The 20,677-nt window shown below is 38.3% G+C and overlaps 1 protein-coding gene and 1 long non-coding RNA gene across 2 annotated transcripts; one reads left to right on the top strand and one right to left on the bottom strand.

Annotated features, from left to right (window-relative positions):
* The first annotated feature begins 3,315 nt into the window (after positions 1 to 3,315).
* Positions 3,316 to 3,981, top strand: LOC140889535 (uncharacterized). The gene has a single exon (XM_073297251.1). The coding sequence runs from the start codon at positions 3,316 to 3,318 to the stop codon at positions 3,979 to 3,981; it is 666 nt and encodes a 221-aa protein (XP_073153352.1).
* A 2,337-nt stretch (positions 3,982 to 6,318) lies between these two features.
* On the bottom strand, positions 6,319 to 18,527 carry LOC140886147 (uncharacterized). Its single transcript, XR_012151441.1, has 4 exons — positions 18,493 to 18,527; positions 18,343 to 18,384; positions 7,317 to 7,432; positions 6,319 to 6,552 (listed from the first exon to the last, which is right to left on the bottom strand). It is a non-coding gene; the product is annotated as an uncharacterized lncRNA (long non-coding RNA).
* Between the last annotated feature and the right edge of the window lie 2,150 nt (positions 18,528 to 20,677).

Below are 20,677 nucleotides of genomic sequence, written 5' to 3'. Positions count from 1 at the left end.
AATTGTGGCGGAAACGATTAAGTCATCATTGTGTTCATCTCGAGAGGCTTTCAGATCTGCATGTACAAATGACACCTCTTCACTTGTTCTTGAAATCTCATGTACTGTTTGGATACGTGGACACTGGGCGCGAGGATGGATGATCTCCTCTGACTGTACAGGCCAGATTTTTTCGTGCATGATTTGTTTCACCATAAGAGGGCCCTCTGGTTATAACAGATATTGTGCCTCTGTGGTCATATTCACTTCCCTCTGGTCTGGTTTCTTGCTTGTATCACCTCGCTCTTTTCGTTGTTCACGTTGATGGTTGTCGTCGTGGTACTTGCTATCTCGTTGTTGACTGCAAGACTTATCCACGTAATCGCCCAAGTATCTTCGCTTGATTAACTTTTCTATCTCAGCGCGGAGGCTGGAACAATCTTCAGTGGTGCTTCCTTTATCCTTATGGAAACAACAATATTTCTTCGATCGTTGTCGTTTAGGGTTCTCCTTCATTGGTAGTGGGGGCTGCAATAATCCCTTTTGTTCAGCCACTATCATTATGTCTATCAGACATGCATTCAGGTGGTAAAATGGAGTCGGGGTCTTGAGGCATTCACCTATCATCTTTCTTTTTACATTCCGATTTCTTTTCTTCCCTTATTCAATTTCCCAGGTATCGAGGCTTGATAAACTTTTCTATGCGGATATATTTTTCTGCCCTTTCTAGTAATTTTTCTAGGGTGTTTGGGGGTTTCCCTGCTATCGACTCTTTGAACTTTCTTTGTCGGAGGTTTTGATGCATTATCCCTCCTAGCAAGTCATGGTTAACATGACGAACTTCGTGGATGGCTTCGTAAACCATTGCACATATTCCCTCAATCCTTACCCTTCTTTTTTAATGATGTTAAACTGGTATGCCTCGGTTTTTGGATATTTTTTGTTGATCAAAAGCTGATGGAGAAAACGTTGAGTTAATTGTTCCAAGTTTTCAATGGTTTCGGAAGGTAGTTTGTTAAACCAAGCCAGTGCACGCCCTGACAGAGTGGTTCAAAATATCTTGCAGTAAGCGGTGTCGCTTATGCCATATAAATCCGCTTTTGCATAAAATCTACAGGAACACATGTTCCTTCATATTCTGGGCAATGACTCGGCTAGGATAGCCATAGTAAATGGGCTGCATCGAGAAGGTAGGATTGCTAAAGACTTTTCCTCTTCATTCATTGTGTGCGAGTCATGTCCAAGAACATGTTGTGTAGGCTTTATGACTCACAGTGGGGTGCTCTGTGCATGACTTTGGGTCTCATCTTCTCTATGGGTTGTCTTCTTCTTGGAATTAGGTGGTGGAGTTTTTGTTTCATGTGTTGTTTTTTTTCGTGTGTCCTTTTTGGGGTAGCGGTGGATGAATCATTGTCGTCGGCCATTTTCTTGGCCTTGTCATTTTGTTTGGTCTCGAAGAACCATGCCAAGGCATCACCCGCAGTGCGGGCGGCGGTCTCCTTTAACATGGTTCTCAATTCCACTTGGGTAATCTGCATTGTTGGTTGGGTCACGGGAGGTGGTAGTCCATTGCTATAAGTATCTTGAGACGTGTGAGGTTGGTTATGCATTCTTAGTGACGAGGTAAACTGGTTCCCAAAGACGGCGCCTAGCTAATGTAGCCAAAAAATACAAGTACTCGGACTACGTAAATCAGAGTATGAAATCCAACTAGTTTGTAAGCGGAATCTCGTACGTAGGGTCCGTAAGCTAAACCTAGTAGGCTTAAGGTGCATAAGCTGAAGTTTCGTAAGTCCGAACTTCATAAGCATGGACCCATAAGTTGTGACTGTATGGATCGTCACCTGTGTTACGAACACTCGTCAGAGGCGCCAAACACTCCGACGCTCAAGTCAGCAAAGAACACAATAATAATCTCCAAAGATATAAGAGAGCTCATGTTAGAGAGCAAAAATGAGAATGTACCTTGGATATAAAAAAGGCACATCTATTTATAGATTTTTTAGGAGTGTTTCGCGGGCTTGAGACCTTGTGTCTTGGGCTTACAATTTTAGGCTTATTTTATTAATTAACATATTGAGCTTTCATCCCACCAATATATATATTATAAAATCCTTTGATAAAACTTAAACAATTATATAAAATAAGGTGACATTTTATTATTTTTTAACGTGTGAGCATTGTGAGGTGCTTTGTCATTTTTTATTTTCAATTTAAAATGGGATATGCACATCTTGTGACTGCACATAGACACCACTACATTTGTTGTTTATGCCCCTCGTATATGAAAATACAATAACGTTACTGTTATAGTTAATTGATTAGTTATTTAAATCCACCACTTGCCATTTTTAGGTATGAAAATGTAAACACAACCCTACATGTTTGTCGCCCTCAATTTTCTTTTCTTTGAGAGAGTTTGGTGTCATTTAGGGTAGAAGCCTATGACGTCTCTTTCTTAATGAAATCTCAAAAGTGTACAATTAATTTTAACCATTAAACTTTTAAAGGATCAACTCAAGTAAATTTTTGAAACGTTTACGAATAAATTGAAAATACCAAAATATTCAAGATTAAATCATAAAAAAAAAAATCAAACATATAGGACTAAACAGGTGTTTTCCCCTAAATTCTGTCATTCTTTAGCCTACTTTAATTGGACCTTTCTTATCCTGCAGATCCTCCATCCAATAAGGTGGAAAGAGGACTTTTTTTCTGACTACGTTACACTTTCTCCGCTTAATTATATATTTTTTAACACGAGTAGGGTGATAATTTTTCTTAACTAAAACCAAACACGTGGGGTTCGAACCCAATACCACTTGTCCAAGTTAATTTAGTTCAAGATTAACAAATTCTTGAAGGCTGAAATTAAAGTATTAAAATCTTGGTATGTCATTGGACCATTTCTTTGATATGCTGTATGATTGGACCATTTCTTTGATATGCTGTATGGTTGGTTTTGAGAAAGTGTTTAGTCTATACTAGCACATGGACAATGAGATTGAATCTATGTTGGCAGACTTGTAGTAATTAAAATAATAATGATTCGATTATATTATTTCAGTTATATAAAACAATGAGAATTATCATGTATGGTTATTATCATTGACTTACTCCTAACAATTAAATAACGATTCATCTACTTACAACTTCAATATTATTTTACAGTTCTATAAATCCAATAAAAATATCATTGTTGCTATTGTCATTGACTTAGTTTGGATTGCTTCATTTCTTCAACTTAGAAATGATTCATTTACCAGTTATATTCCACAATAATACAAAACCAACAAAAATCATCACACTATATTATCGTTGATTTCAACTACAGCCATGGCTGCAGCAAAGCAAGCTATCTCTTTGAAAGTGGTGATGATCAAAGGAAAAAACAAAGTTTTATACGCTGAAATAGACAGCGATTTTGCGGATGTTGTGTTGAGTTTCCTAACATTGCCCTTGGGAACAATAGCGCGACTCTTCATCAAGCACTATGGAAACACACCAATTTTGGGATGTTTCAACTCTTTGTATTCGGGTTTATTTAATTTGGACAGCAGTCATTTTGGGACAGTGGAGGGTAAAAAGATGCTGCTGGAACCAAGAAATGCATCCGGATTTGAACGTAGGAGATTAAAAGTCCAGATTGATGATACTCCCCCCATCAAGTTCTTCACATGTAATAGACAGAAGTGTGTAAGCATGTACTATCAGATGAAATGCTTTTGTTATGAAGGCTTTTATCATGAAGGTTCAACAAACCAAGAAATATGGAATGATTCCCTATATGTATCCCGAAAAGAAAACGAGAGTGTCTTTACTGCACAAACAACTTTTATTTTGACTGATGATTTGGAGATCTTGATTAATTCACCGGCATCTATTTTCCAAGTTTTGAGACGAAATTTGATTGAAGACACAAACGTACTCGAGGAGAAAACTCTGATATTTGGGTTGAAAGAGGTAAATCTTTGTTACATTGACTCGCAAATGTTTAATTAATTGTCCCACCTATATATTCGATCGGATCATTACTGCCCTTTTGAATACCTTTTATTTTTCGTGTTTCCCCCAGATAATGGAATTGCTCAGGGCATCATTAGTTTCCAAAACTCCGATAACAGATATCGTCCTCTCTACAAGGTCTGCTGCTACTCTCGATGACAGAATGAAGTTCATTGCACCGGCAAAATATGAGTCAAATGCGGTAATTCGAACCCGGACTCAAACCAGTGAAAATATAAGCTCACTTTGTAAGAAGATCGCTGTGAAAGCCTTTGTGCAAAAATCAACTAGCAGGGTTGTGTTAGCTCAATCCCGGCATGACTTCGTTGATTTTATTTTTAGTTTTCACACCATTCCCTTGGGAAGAGTTCAGTTTCTCTTGGGCGATAAAGCTTGTCTCGGGAGCCTAAGTAATTTATACAGAAGCATATCTAATTCCGAAACTGTAAAGTATATGAAGTCCAAGGAGGCAATCACTAGGTTGCTGGAACCAGAACTTTCTCAATGCTATCTTTCCTTACACCAGATTTTCTCTCTTAAGGAACAACTCCCTCCTTCAGGTTATGAGATTTTTATTAAGCGCATGACGTGCAAAATTTCCGATTATAAGCATTGGATTGACCCAAAAGGCAAAGGCAGTTTTGTTAAAGAAGCACCCACACTGTTTGTTGTGAATGATAATTTGGTAGTGTCAAGTCCATCTTCAACTTCCATCATATCCACTCTTAACCAGATGAAAATTCGGATATCCGACATCGAGGAACAGGAGCTGGACATTGGTATGGAGGAGGTAAGAAGGCTTTGGCTTAATTTCGCTTTTAATTAACCAATCTAGTTTGTGGAAAATTAATATTCAATGCTCGATCTCACAATTTTTTTGGTATGTAATGTGATTCATTCATTGTCTCATGTAGGCTTTAAGCATACTACAGGCATCCCTTACATCAACATACGCGTTAACCAATGGCCTCAAACCATTCTTAAAAAAGATAACCAAATCAAGAGATATATAGAATTGATGAACTCCGGCAACGTTGAATGTTACGATATATGTCACTGACTTTGGTTTGTTTCTAGGAATTTACTGTCCCTCGGTTTAAAATGTACGTGCTTTACGATTTCTGTCATCGGTTGTTTGATTGAATATTCCCAAGTTGTTACTATTTTCTTGTTCACGATTTTTTATGCTTTAAATTGTAATGTCTGTGAAGTTAATTTTAATAAATGCTAGTTTTCTTGTTACACTATCCAAACACAAAATTATTCTAGTTTTTACTTAAAAAAATATTTTTAAAATTTAACTTAAAAAAACACTTTTTATATCAAAATGCTCGTGGAACCAAAACGATCCATATGTATTCCCAAACTTCTATAGTACTGAGTACACGAACATCGTGTCGTTTTAATTTCTTTCTTCTTACTTTTCCGATTCGTTTGGTTTTGCTTTTTTCCCATTTGGTACAACATGTACAACATGTCTAGTCCTAGAAGCCGAAGCTGATTTCTCCTATTATATTACTAGTGAATCGGAGTATGCATTGAGCATTGTGTGCTTGCGTAATTTTTAAGGAGTAAATTTGAAGGAGTAATTGCATACATACAATATCCATGTGAAATAGTGATATTGTTAAAAATATTCTATGAAAAAAAAAAACAATCCATAGATCCTTGTATTTTTTAATTTTGAACGTATACATCTATGTTTCAAATTTTGAACACACTATCCCTTGCTCGTACATGTTTTCAAGGGTACTTGTTGTCGTAGCAGTTTAAACAAAGACAACATTTTTTTAATTATTGTCTTTGAGTTGACTTTTTAACAACATGATCTTCTACAACAGTTCTAAACTCATACGACAACAGGTAAAAAATGTTATCTTTTTTCATAAAAAAATTAAAATTTAATATACAATTTTTCAGTATTTGAAAATAATATTTACAACATTTTGAATACATATTCGGACACCTATAAAGAGTTAATTTAATTACTCAAGCATATTCTAATGGTTGCTGGAAAGGACCTACCGTTCATTTTCTCCAATGGTTTTCTTCCATCTTTTCTTGAATTTTTTTAATTCAATCATGCAAAAGAGTTTTTTCAACCTTCAAATATCAATTTCAATGTAGTTAATAAATTTAATCATTTTTTTAGCAGTGAGACAACCTGCAACAAAAAGTTAAGACTTAAGGGTTAGAACTAGCTTACCAAGTTTTTTAACCACCATAAGTTCCAGTTTTGCTAGCGAATATTCTCAACGCCTATTCTAAGACTTGTCTTATCAATATTCATCAAAATTCAGAAACTAGACAATAATCTCATTTACAGGTCACCTATTAAACAACAAACTGAATACTAAACAGAGAAAGAAATAAAAATGAATATGTCACAAACGTGAAGTAATCACCTGGCAAACTTGCATCAATTGGTGAAAAGCAACCTCATGGTACTTTTTCGAAGTGTTTTGATGGGATGATATTGTTTTCGGATAACTGCAATGTGCATTCTCACTCCAAAGAAAAAGCGCAAGTCTAACAATATAGGCGAGACAAACCCGTTTCAAAACTGGCCTGCAAAAATTCTAAATCATGTAAGTTTATGAAAATGGAAAGAAAACAATAACAATTAAACAATTTCCAAATACATCATACATGAAGTATATAGTATCTAAACTCAACACAGAAAAACACGCATCTCCAGCCAACTGCTAAGGGAAAAAACTAGAAACATTTGCATGATAGAGATACATCCACAAATAAAGCAACTTCTTTAGTTAAGCCTTAGTTCTCGTGAATTCTTCAACAATTCAAACAGAAACATATGCACGCATTCATTGAAAGAGAAGAGACCAACGGAGAAAAATAAAGCAACTTCTTTAGTTAAGCCTTAGTTCTCGTGAATTCTTCAACAATTCAAACAGAAACATATGCACGCATTCATTGAAAGAGAAGAGACCAACGGAGAAAAATAACTGATCACCAGATTAAATCAAATTATAGAATAAAGCAAAAGAACACTTCGAATCTAACATGTTGATCAACTTCTTCAGCACAAATGAATGTAAAATTTAACCAAAAGCTCTGCTATCAACACAAGGTAGAATAAATGAAAATGAAGATTTAAAGGAATCAATGTTGAAAGCAATTAGTCGGAAGCTTAACCATGAAAACAATATCTAAAGGAACTGTCCAGTAAATTAGTTAAATTTATAACATAACCAACAACCAGAATGAAAGGAGTAAACAAGATCACAAACATCGCAGATTCAACTCGTAAACTTGTGAAAGCGGATGAAACAAGAAAACATGAAAACATGGAAAGCCAAAAACTGGACCTGCAGACCCGAGGTATTGTGTTCAAAAATTCCCAAGAACACATCAAAATCGAGCTAGAACAGAGCAGGAAGTTGTAATCTCCGGAACATCCAAATCAAATCACTGACGGTAATTGCTGCAAAAAGGGGCTGATTAGTTTCGGAATTCTCCTAAGCTGTCAGGATATTCACTAGATCAGCGACTTAAGAATCATAAAACTGCTGAACAGGAAAGGTTGACTTTGTGCTACAGTAATTTGGAAGTTTGATCCAATTGAATCAAAATTACAACTTTCACTTCAAGCTACAAGATCAACTAGTTCCTACTTTATAGAACTAAAAAAACATCCTAACAACAAAAATTAGCATTCTTATTGTAACACCCGGTATTTTTTAAATACGTAAATCCGCATGCATAATTAGGGTATTTAATTATTTAAATTTATGATTTATGGGTTAAATAATTATTTGAATTATTTATGCATGATTTAATTTATTTTTAAGCATTTAACCCATAATTAATGATTTTTATGATTTTTAGTATTTTAATTATTTTATCGCGTAGACGGGACCGTGGACGGACGAGATGACAACTTTCTATCCAATTTATTTCATAAGCCTTTTTAGAGCCCAAAAATATTATTTTGAGTTTTAGTTCCTCAAAATTTTTAGTATTTAATTTTATATAATTTTAGGAGTCCGTTTTTATTCAAAATAAGCCAAAATAATGACTTTTTATTAATGTTTAAAAATCCCTTAAATTTATATTTCGGGATTTATCTTTTATATCAGATTATTTTGTATTTTTAAAAGTTTAAAATCTTATATTTATGTTATATTATCTACCTAATTATTTTATGTTAGTTATTATCCTAGATTATTCCTAATTATCAAAATTTAAAACAAAAACCTATCCTACTCTAACTCCATCAGCCGACACCTTCTCCTTCCACCCCATTCTCACGTTTTCAGCAGAAACCTTCAAGTCTCCATAGCCAACTTTCGAACATTTTGTCAAGTTTTCGTCCAATCGTCGTCCCGGAAACGTCCTACGCACTTAGCTCTTTATTTGCATCGGTGAAAGGCATGTTTTCTTCCTCTTTTTCGCACCATGTCAGTGAATATATATGTGTGTGTCGTGTATGCACAGTTTGGTTCAAATAATTTTCAGAAAATGGTTTCGGGTTTGATGTTTGTATCTTGTTCATGCATTTGTATCCACCTTGCTCACGTTTTCTTAGCCATGGTTGTTCCAGCTGCTGGTTCATGGTTCATGGGGTTACCTTAGGGTCCCTAGGGTCAGTTGGGTCGAGTGGTTTGAGCCAAGAAGGGCCGAAACCGAAGCCATAGTAGCTGGTGCAACAGTTCGCGCAGATTGCGCAACGTCCGGAGATTTGCTCGTTCTCGGTCCACAGAGCATGTTTTAGGGTGATTCCAGTTGGGTTAGAACCCTACGACATAGGGGTAGGTTTTTGCCAGTGATTTCCCGGCCAGTGATGGCCGGAGCTGGCCGGCAGATCGGCCGGAACTCTGCTGTCGCGCGCAAGGCGAGCAGAATAAGGGCTAGATTGTTTTGGTTCGTTCTCCTTCGTTAGGGCTCGGATTGGGCTGGTTTTTAGCTTGTTGGAAACGTCTTGAAGAGGGCTAGGGGTAGGTGGTGGTGCTCCGGCCAGGGGACGGATGGAGCATGGCGGCAACAGCCCCGGAAAGCTGCTGCTCGCGGCCGAGGAGAAGGATAAGAGAGGGGTTCGGGTTCTAGGGTTTCTAGCTGGTCCGGGTCGGGCTGTGGGTTCCGAGTCGGGTCAGTGGGTCATGGGTTATGTTAGTTGGGTCCGGGTCCGGGTTAAGTGCGTCGGGCTCGGGTATTTTTATTTTTAAGTTTTAAGTTTAATTAAGTATTTAATGGGCCTAATTAAATCCCAAAATTTAATTGGGCTCCATTTAATTATTTTGAGTCAAATTTATTTATTTTGGGCTTAATTAATTTAATTAAGTGAGTCCAATAATTTTTATGGCTTTAGGGCCCGTGAAAATTATTGGGCCAGTCTTTGGGCTTTTGGGCCCATTGGGCCAGAATTGGTTATTTATGGGCTTTAATTATTTAATTGGGTTTAGATCAATTTTATTGGGCTTAAGTATGTTAATGGACCAGATTTAAGTAAATGTGCTTGAGTGTTAGGGCCAGCAGTCCAGGACCATCCATGAGAAATTTGCATGTGTCCTGAATATATATTTAATTATTTTTATGCATTGAAGTTATTTTAATATTTATATGGTAGTAAGAAATTAAATTAAATATATATGAAGGACACACATTTTTATTTAAGTACATGCATTCATGAAATAATATTTTATGCATGATTTAATGTTAAGGTTGAGCAAGAAAATATTTTATGTTGGAAGTTGAAGTAGTGTGACAATTTAAGGGGGATTCGTCTCCATATGATTGAAGGGCAGTTTACTGCCAATTTAAGAGGTGATTCGTCACCAGCAACGTACGTTGGTTTCCACGCTGATCAGTATTTAATGTATGATTTAAGGTTACACTACGGATACAACCATGCGATGTTAGAAAATAATTGCTCAACAATGTTTATGTATTATGTTATTTAAGTTAAGTTATGTTATGTTATGAAACTTTCAAGCATGCTCATTCATGTATATGTATGTATTAGTATTTAATTGTTTTAAATTATTTTAAACCCTTGTTATGTTAGCATGTTGGGCCTCTAGGCTCACTACACTGGTATGGTGCAGGTGAGTTCGTTGAGGATGAGGTTGTTCCCACCGGAGGCGAGGATGTATGAGCGGGCATGCAGTGACCCCGTGACCGTGATAGATGTCTGAATCACGTGCATGTTTTATTTATGTCAGCATGTTATATTTTATATTATTCTTTCAGTGGTGGTGAATTTTGAATATTTTATGGAATATTGTCAGTGCATGCAAATCTTAATCATTTTATTTATGCAGTATTTTTAATTAAATGTTTGACTCAGATATTTATTTTATTTTAAAGAATGCAATTTTTATTTAAGTATTTAATTATTTATTTATTTAGTTATTTTTAAATCTTTTTATTCTGTGCATATATGTATGGGCATATATGTACATATTTTATTTAGTAAGTAAATAAAAAAAATAAAAAAATTTCCGCATATTTATTTATTAATTATAGAGTTAGGGTCGTTTCAGTTGATATCAGAGCACGGTCCTTGGAGGGGTCATAACTGCTATACGAGCTCAGAAATCCACGCTACCGGTCTGTAAGTTTTAAGTGTTTATAGCATGATTTAATTTTTATAATTTAAGTTAGCATTAATTTTTAAACAACTTAGTTATGTATGGCGATTTACGTAAATAAATATGTGGTGGTGCAGAATGCCTCCGAAACCAGTTAACAGACGTGGGGGACCTCCACCTCCACCTCCGCAGAACCCTATTGCAGCATTGGAGCAGGCCAATGCAAATATGATGGCAGGGATTACTGCTCTGTTAGAGCAGCAGGCTACTCGTCCCAGGTTGTCCCACGAGGAGGACGTTGCTGAGAGGTTCCAGAAGAAAGGACCCAAGGAGTTTGTTGGTACCACCGATCCTTTGGTGGCGGAGGGATGGATTCGCTCTCTGGAGTCCATCTTTGCTTATATGGGGATCACAGACACCGACAGGGTGAACTGTGCGACGTACATGCTGTGGGGTGATGCAGCGCTCTGGTGGGAGGGTGCAGCCAGGGGAGTTCACCTTCCTACACTGACCTGGGCAGAGTTTAGGCGTATCTTCTACGCCAAGTACTTTACTGAGGATGTGCGCAGTCGCATGATCCATGAGTTTATGAGTCTCCGTCAGGGAGACAAGGCCGTGGTTGAGTATGTGAGGCTGTTCGAGAGGGGCTGTCACTTTGTGCCCTTGATTGCTGATAGTCCGCAGGAGAAGTTGAGACAGTTTGTGGAGGGCCTGAAGGCTGATATCAGGCATGATGTTCGTATGGCAGACGTCCTTACTTATGAGTCTGTAGTCAGTAGAGCCTTGCGTTCCGAGGAGGGTCGGAGAGAGATCCAGAGGGAGCAGCAGGGGAAGAGGCAGTTTCAGGCTGGGTACCAGCGACCATCTTCGCAGCCTCCTGCGAAGAAGCAGTATACAGGGCCGGCTAAGGGCCCGAATCAGCAGCAGAGGCCGCAGCAGCAGAGGGGCGGGGCCCCTAATGCCATAGCTTATCCTACTTGCCCGAAGTGTCAGAAGATGCATTCGGGACCTTGTCTTTTGGGAGCGGGAGTGTGCTACCATTGTAGGGAGCCAGGGCATCAGATTGCTAACTGCCCGAGGAAGAAGAACACTGCTGGGAGAGTGTTTGTGATGCAGGCTGAGGAGGTAGATCCAGACACCTCCTTGATCACCGGTATATCATACTCCTAACATTTTAATAATTTTCCTTTGGTTAAAATTTCGTCTTTATTTTGGAATTGTTGCTATTTGGGTTATTTAACTGCATGTTAGATTAAAAAGCATGTTTCTACTTGTGATTAGAATTATGGGATTATTAGTGATTTGTTGGGGGAAAAGTTTAGTAGTTGTGTGAATTGTTGGGAATTTTCTGCGTGCAGGGAGAATTCTAGTAGGAGGTAACTCCACGTTTGCGTTGCTAGATTCAGGGGCTACGCATTCGTTTATCTCCCTGAAGTTTATCAGGCGGATAGGCATCACACCTGAGAGTTCTGACAGTGGGTATGATGTTACTATGCCGTCAGGGCAGATTATTTCTACCTCGAAGGTCATTCGAGAGTTGGAGTTGGAGCTTCAGGGACACTCCATTCGAGCAGATGTAGTAGTTTTGCCTTTGAGTGGTTTTGATCTTATTTTGGGTATGGACTGGTTGACAGTCAATGGAGCTTCGATTGATTTTTGTCGGAGATCAGTATCAGTGAGACCTTTAGTAGGCGACCCGTTCACTTTTCAGGCATCTCGGAGCAGTGATATTCCTCAGGTGATATCTCATATTCAGGCGAGGAAGTTGTTGAGATGGGGTTGCCAGGGGTTTCTAGCGAGTATTGTCACGACTTCAGAGCCATCTAGCAGATCATTATCAGAGATAGAGGTGGTATGTGACTTTCCGGATGTCTTTCCGGAGGATGTTGCCGGAATTCCACCAGTGAGAGAGGTGGAGTTCGGCATCGACTTAGTGCCAGACACCGTGCCTATCTCTAAGGCACCGTACAGGCTTGCTCCTACCGAGATGAAAGAGTTGAAGGAGCAGATTCAGGAGTTGTTAGAGAAAGGCTTTGTTCGTCCTAGCTTTTCTCCGTGGGGAGCTCCGGTGTTATTTGTGAAGAAGAAGGATGGCAGTATGAGACTGTGCATCGATTACCGAGAACTCAACAGGGTCACAGTGAAGAACAAGTATCCACTGCCGAGGATAGAGGATTTATTTGACCAGTTGCAGGGAGCTTCGGTGTTCTCCAAGATCGACCTGCGATCTGGTTATCATCAGTTGCGTGTTAGAGATGCAGATGTGTCCAAGACTGCTTTCAGGACACGATATGGGCATTACGAGTTCTTAGTGATGCCATTTGGGATGACCAATGCTCCAGCGGTTTTCATAGATCTCATGAACCGAGTCTTTCAGCCGTATCTAGATCAGTTCATCATAGTCTTTATTGATGATATTTTGATCTATTCTAGGAGCAACGAGGAGCATAGACATCATCTTCAGACGGCCTTGCAGACTTTGAGGGAGCATCGGTTGTATGCCAAGTTTAGCAAGTGAGAGTTTTGGCTTGAGCAGGTGGCATTTCTTGGCCACATTATTTCGAGGGATGGGATTGCAGTTGATCAGTCTAAGGTTGAGGCAGTGCAGAATTGGGGTATTCCGAAGAATGCTTCAGAGATTCGCAGTTTCTTGGGTTTGGCAGGATATTATAGGAAGTTTATCAAGGGTTTTTCCTCTATTGCAGTACCCTTGACTTCCTTGACCAAGAAGAATGCGAAGTTTATCTGGAGTTTAGCCTGTCAGAGGAGCTTCGATCAGCTGAAGGAAGCACTCACTACTGCACCAGTATTAGCGATGACAGTACCACACGAGGAGTTAGTGGTGTACACCGACGCGTCTAAACTAGGTTTAGGCGCAGTGCTTATGCAGTGTGGTAAAGTTATTGCGTATGCGTCGAGGCAGCTGAAGATTCATGAGCAGAACTACCCGACGCATGACTTGGAGTTGGCAGCAGTGGTCTTCGCTTTGAAAATCTGGAGGCACTATCTGTATGGCGAGAAGTGCAAGATTTTCACAGACCACAAGAGTCTCAAGTACTTCTTCACACAGAAGGAGTTGAACATAAGACAGCGCAGATGGTTGGAGTTGGTGAAGGACTATGATTGTGACATTAGCTACCATCCGGGTAAAGCTAATGTAGTGGCCGATGCTTTGAGTCGGAAGTCGTGAGTGGTATCATGTTTGACCGTACAGTTACCACTACAGAGCGAGATTCAGAGATTTGGCTTGGAGTGTTATCCGAGTGGCCATGCACCGAGCTTGTCAGTGTTGATGGTGCAGCCAGTTCTGCGAGATCGGATTAGAGAGGGACAGTCTACTGATGAGGAGTTACAGCGATGGAGACAGAGAGATGAGGCTAGAGGTAATCTCTTGTATACAATGGAGGATGGTATCGTTCAGTACCGTGGTAGGATGTGGGTACCGAACATCGATCAGTTGCGAGCTGAGATTTTAGCAGAGGCTCACACATCTCCGTACTCCATTCACCCCGGAAACGAAGATGTACAAAGATTTGCAGCTATTGTATTGGTGGCCCGGGATGAAGAGTGACATCGGGAGAGTGGTGTCAGAGTGCTTGACTTGTCAGCAAGTCAAGGCAGAGCATCAGCGTCCAGCAGGACTTCTTAGACCTCTTCCTATTCCGGAATGAAAATGGGAGAATATTACGATGGACTTTGTGGTTGGCTTACCGAGGAGTGCCAGAGGTTGCACAGCGATTTGGGTGATTGTGGATAGACTCACCAAGTCAGCTCATTTCTTGCCGATGAGGACTACTTATACTTTGACACAGTATGCAGAGCTTTACATCAGAGAGATTGTTAGACTGCATGGCATACCAGTGTCTATTGTGTCAGACAAAGATCCGAGATTCACATCTGCGTTTTGGAAGAGTCTGCACACAGCTTTGGGGACGAGGCTTTTGTTCAATACAGCATTTCATCCCCAGACAGATGGTCAGTCTGAGAGGGTGATCCAGGTTCTCGAGGATCTTCTGAGAGCTTGTGTCATTGATTTTCGGGGCTCTTGGGAGACTAGACTGCCATTAGTGGAGTTTACCTATAACAACAGCTTTCAGTCGTCTATAGGTATGGCTCCTTATGCAGCATTGTATGGGAGGAGATGCAGATCTCCTGTGCATTGGGATGAGGTTGGTGAGCGGATTTTACTGGGTCCTGAGATTGTGCAGCAGACAGCTGACATTGTGACTCAGATTCGAGATAGGATGCGGACTGCTCAGAGTCGGCAGAAGAGTTATGCAGATGCCAGACGACGAGATTTGGAGTTCGCTGTAGGTGATCACGTGTTCCTGAAGGTGTCACCTATGAAGGGAGTAGTGCGCTTTGGCCGGAGAGGCAAACTTAATCCGAGGTATATAGGGCCATTCGAGATCTTGGAGAGAGTTGGCACGTTGGCCTACTGTTTAGCTCTACCTCTAGGGCTAGCGGGAGTGCACAACGTTTTCCATGTATCCATGCTTCGGAGATATGTCTCCAACTCGTCGCATGTGTTGGATTTCGAGCCCTTGCAGTTGCCACCAGATCTAGTGTATGAGGAGAGGCCAGTGCGGATCTTGGCTAGGGAGGAGCGGAGGCTTAGGACGCGGGTCATACCGATGGTCAGAGTCCAGTGGCTGAATCACTCGGAGGAGGAAGCTACTTGGGAGACCGAGGCAGACATGAGGACTCGCTACCCGGAGTTGTTCAGGTAAGTACTTTAATTTCGAGAACGAAATTCAATTTAAGGGGGGGAGAATTGTAACACCCGGTATTTTTTAAATACGTAAATCCGCATACATAATTAGGGTATTTAATTATTTAAATTTATGATTTATGGGTTAAATAATTATTTGAATTATTTGTGCATGATTTAATTTATTTTTAAGCATTTAACCCATAATTAGTGATTTTTATGATTTTTAGTATTTTAATTATTTTATCGCGTAGACGGGACCGTGGACGGACGAGATGACAACTTTCTATATAATTTATTTCATGAGCCTTTTTAGAGCCCAAAAATATTATTTTGAGTTTTAGTTCCTCAAAATTTTTAGTATTTAATTTTATATAATTTTAGGAGTCCGTTTTTATTCAAAATAAGCCAAAATAATGACTTTTTATTAATGTTTAAAAATCCCTTAAATTTATATTTCGGGATTTATCTTTTATATCAGATTATTTTGTATTTTTAAAAGTTTAAAATCTTATATTTATGTTATATTATCTACCTAATTATTTTATGTTAGTTATTATCCTAGATTATTCCTAATTATCAAAATTTAAAACAAAAACCTATCCTACTCTAACTCCATCAGCCGACACCTTCTCCTTCCACCCCATTCTCACATTTTCAGCAGAAACCTTCAAGCCTCCATAGCCAACTTTCGAACGTTTTGTCAAGTTTTCGTCCAATCGTCGTCCCGGAAACGTCCTACGCACTTAGCTCTTTATTTGCATCGGTGAAAGGCATGTTTTCTTCCTCCTTTTCGCACCATGTCAGTGAATATATATGTGTGTGTCGTGTATGCACAGTTTGGTTCAAATAATTTTTAGAAAATGGTTTCGGGTTTGATGTTTGTATCTTGTTCATGCATTTGTATCCACCTTGCTCACGTTTTCTTAGCCATGGTTGTTCCAGCTGCTGGTTCATGGTTCATGGGGTTACCTTAGGGTCCCTAGGGTCAGTTGGGTCGAGTGGTTTGAGCCAAGAAGGGCCGAAACCGAAGCCATAGTAGCTGGTGCAACAGTTCGCACAGATTGCGCAACGTCCGGAGATTTGCTCGTTCTCGGTACACAGAGCATGTTTTAGGGTGATTCCAGTTGGTTTAGAACCCTACGACATAGGGGTAGGTTTTTGCCAGTGATTTCCCAGCCAGTGATGGCCGGAGCTGGCCGGCAGATCGGCCGGAACTCTGCTGTCGCGCGCAGGAGGCGAGCAGAATAAGGGCTAGTTTGTTTTGGTTCGTTCTCCTTCGTTAGGGCTCGGATTGGGCTGGTTTTTAGCTTGTTGGAAACATCTTGAAGAGGGCTAGGGGTAGGTGGTGGTGCTCCGGCCAGGGGATGGCCGGAGCACGGCGGCAACAGCCCCGGAAAGCTGCTGCTTGCGGCCGAGGAGAAGGATAAGAGAGGGGTTCGGGTTCTAGGGTTTCTAGCTGGTCCGGGTCGGGCTGTGGGTTCCGGGTCGGGTCAGTGGGTCATGGGTTATGTTAGTTGGGTCCGGGTCCGGGTTAAGTGCGTCGGGCTCGGGTATTTTTATTTTTAAGTTTTAAGTTTAATTAAGTATTTAATGGGCCTAATTAAATCCCAAAATTTAATTGGGCTCCATTTAATTATTTTGAGTCAAATTTATTTATTTTGGGCTTAATTAATTTAATTAAGTGAGTCCAATAATTTTTATGGCTTTAGAGCCCGTGAAAATTATTGGGCCAGTCTTTGGGCTTTTGGGCCCATTGGGCCAGAATTGGTTATTTATGGGCTTTAATTATTTAATTGGGCTTAGATCAATTTTATTGGGCTTAAGTATGTTAATGGGCCAGATTTAAGTTAATGTGCTTGAGTGTTAGGGCCAGCAGTCCAGGACCATCCATGAGAAATTTGCATGTGTCCTGAATATATATTTAATTATTTTTATGCATTGAAGTTATTTTAATATTTATATGGTAGTAAGAAATTAAATTAAATATATATGAAGGACACACATTTTTATTTAAGTACATGCATTCATGAAATAATATTTTATGCATGATTTAATGTTAAGGTTGAGCAAGAAAATATTTTATGTTGGAAGTTGAAGTAGTGTGACAATTTAAGGGGGATTCGTCCCCATATGATTGAAGGGCAGTTTACTGCCAATTTAAGAGGTGATTCGTCACCAGCCACGTACGTTGGTTTCCACGCTGATCATTATTTAATGTATGATTTAAGGTTACACTACGGATACAACCATGCGATGTTAGAAAATAATTGCTCAACAATGTTTATGTATTATGTTATTTAAGTTAAGTTATGTTATGTTATGAAACTTTCAAGCATGCTCATTCATGTATATGTATGTATTAGTATTTAATTGTTTTAAATTATTTTAAACCCTTGTTATGTTAGCATGTTGGGCCTCTAGGCTCACTACACTGGTATGGTGCAGGTGAGTTCGTTGAGGATGAGGTTGTTCCCACCGGAGGCGAGGATGTATGAGCGGGGATGCAGTGACCCCGTGACCGTGATAGATGTCTGAGTCACGTGCATGTTTTATTTATGTCAGCATGTTACATTTTATATTATTCTTTCAGTGGTGGTGAATTTTGAATATTTTATGGAATATTGTCAGTGCATGCAAATCTTAATCATTTTATTTATGCAGTATTTTTAATTAAATGTTTGACTCAGATATTTATTTTATTTTAAAGAATGCAATTTTTATTTAAGTATTTAATTATTTATTTATTTAGTTATTTTTAAATCTTTTTATTCTGTGCATATATGTATGAGCATATATGTACATATTTTATTTAGTAAGTAAATAAAAAAAAAATAAATTTTTCGCATATTTATTTATTAATTATATAGTTAGGGTCGTTTCACTTCTGTTGTCCAAAGATAACAAGAACCAGTAATATCATGAAAGCAACTGAGTTAAAAAAACTCAATCTTTATCTCTTCCTATGAATGAAATACATGTAGAATAAATGGAATCGAACTAAGTTTTTGTGAACACCAAGATTAGCTTATACATCAAGATTAAAACAATTGAAAATGTCATAATACTCTCAACTGAAAGAATAGTTAGCACCTCTATTTCCGTGGAGAATTGGTAATACAATTCAGAATCATCCTGTCATACGACGTGAAATCATTTTTCATTAGAATGATACAGCTGAAATAAAATGCTAACTAAAATTCTAAGCGAACGTGTATCAAGGAATGCCAGCATGATTTATACCCGGAAAACCTCAAAACTTTGGAATGATCCTAAAGAATTTTGCCCCTCATTGTGATCCTAAAGATTTATTACCATATATATTTCCATATTGTTTAATCGGAAACATAATTGATATATGGAATCTCAAAATATGTTTACTCAGTTCAAGTGGTCAACTAACTGGTTTAATTTAGTAATACTAAATTTATATGATTATATCCAACAAAATCATGTGTATAAATATTATATTTAGGGATGTAAATGAGCCGAGCCGAACAGTATCAGGCTCGGGCTTGGCTCGTTTGATAGAAATAAGGTCTTGAGCTCGGCTTGAACGAGACAGAAATAAGGGCTTGAGTTCGGCTCGAGCTCGATCCGAGCTTTTATCATAAGGCTCGGGCTCCGCTCGTTTAGTATATATAAAAGCTCGGGCTCGGCTCGAGCTTGGCTTGAGCTCGGCTCGTTTATATATCATATTAAACGAGTCTGGATCGAGTTCGGCACTTTTTCAGGATCTTTAAGAAGGCTCGTTAAAAAGCTCGTTTTCAGGCTCGTTAGTGAGCTCGTTTTCAAGCACATTAAGCAAAGCTCGTTAAGGAAGCTAAGACTCGTTAAGTGAGTTCGTTAAGCAGCTTGTTAGCGAGCTCGTTTTCTAGTTCGTCGGACATATAAGAGAGCTAGAGTTTGATTTTTTTTTCGATTATAATTTTTCGATCAAATTGACAATAACTTGATTTATAAGCTTACCATGATCCAAAACTTCAACCTCCCACCAATTTCATTTATCAAAGTTTTCGATCTTTATGAATTTACAACATCATTACTAATTGCTCAAGTCGTGATATATATTGAAATCTCTGAATTTATTATAGATCAAATTCTAGATGCGAATTTCAACCACAATCATTCGACCGCTTTCAACCTATACAAGCTCAATGTGCACTATCCTAAGCTAGGTATTATTTTAAAATGTTTTTAAAAAACCACCAAATTATTATTTTTTATAATGAGATATAAGCATTACTTGTGATACGATCTGCCTATATATGAAATATTTTATTTAATGATATTATATAACTTTATTAAAATGTTGTATATATATACATATATTGAGTTAACAATTATATCTCAACAAATTTAATTTAGATAATTTCATAACTTCTTTTAACTAAAATTTTTAATATCATTCATTTATCAAATATAGTTCTAATTCTCGTAAGATATTTTAAATGAAATTGTTATTTCAGTTCTTTAAAAATTAATTGATTGAATTGTCATTCATTAGTAATATTGCATATATAAATATTTTATTTATTGTGTTTTAAGAAAATTTTAATACAATAGTTTTAAAGGTAAAATAAAAATACAAATTGTGGCTACATCCTATATATTGTAAATTCATCTTTATTTCAACAAAATATTATGTTCTAATCATGTCATTTGCATTAACATTAATATTTTTATTTTTTCACTCAAACTCAAACTGGATCAATTCACATAAATTAAATAAACATATTCGTGAGCCTCCGAAACGAGCCAAGCCCAAGCTGGAGGTTGCGAGCCTCCTAAACGAGCCGAGCTCGAGCCCATACTAGCGAGCCTCCTAAACGAGCCGAGCCCGAGCTCGGGCTCCCGAGCCTATTAACAAACATGTTCGCGAGCTCACGAGTCGAACATCCTTAAGTTCAAGCTCGGCTCGTGAAAATTGTCGAGCTTAAAATCAAGCTCAGGCTCGGCTTGATAAGCTTACCGAACGAGCTCGAACGATCTTTTTATCGAGTCGAGCTCCGAATAGCTCGCGAACCGTTCGATTCGTTTACATCCCTAATTATATTTGATGAGCACAAAAATTTTATTTATTGGTAATAATTGCCAAATTATATTACAATATCATTTTGAAGTTGAACTTTCTAAATAAAATTTGAGACAAGAACCGTTAACGTCAATGTTAAAATGCATGTGGGACAAAGCCAATCTTCACTTACCAGCTACCATATTTCATATTTTTCAATCTGCTCCAGTTTTTCCATGCGCTAGAGTATCGTCTCCTTCTCCCCCTTAAATACTAGTTATACTACATTATAAAATCTAAAATTATCTCTAGACTCAGACCCCATCAACCCTAGTTCAATTTTGTAATTTTAATTTAATATTTCACTTTTATTTTAAGACCCTTGATTGAATCCTAATTCATTATCATACACTT

This window comes from Henckelia pumila, chromosome 3 (assembly GCF_033568475.1).
Source record: "Henckelia pumila isolate YLH828 chromosome 3, ASM3356847v2, whole genome shotgun sequence".
Lineage (NCBI taxonomy): Eukaryota > Viridiplantae > Streptophyta > Magnoliopsida > Lamiales > Gesneriaceae > Henckelia > Henckelia pumila.
Note: the sequence above shows the minus strand (reverse complement) of the source record. Positions and strands in the feature narration are given on the sequence as shown.

Bases quoted from the DNA above. Each gene is read 5' to 3' on its own strand.
- LOC140889535 (XM_073297251.1), top strand. From the start codon at position 3,316: ATGGCTGCAGCAAAGCAAGCTATCTCTTTGAAAGTGGTGATGATCAAA.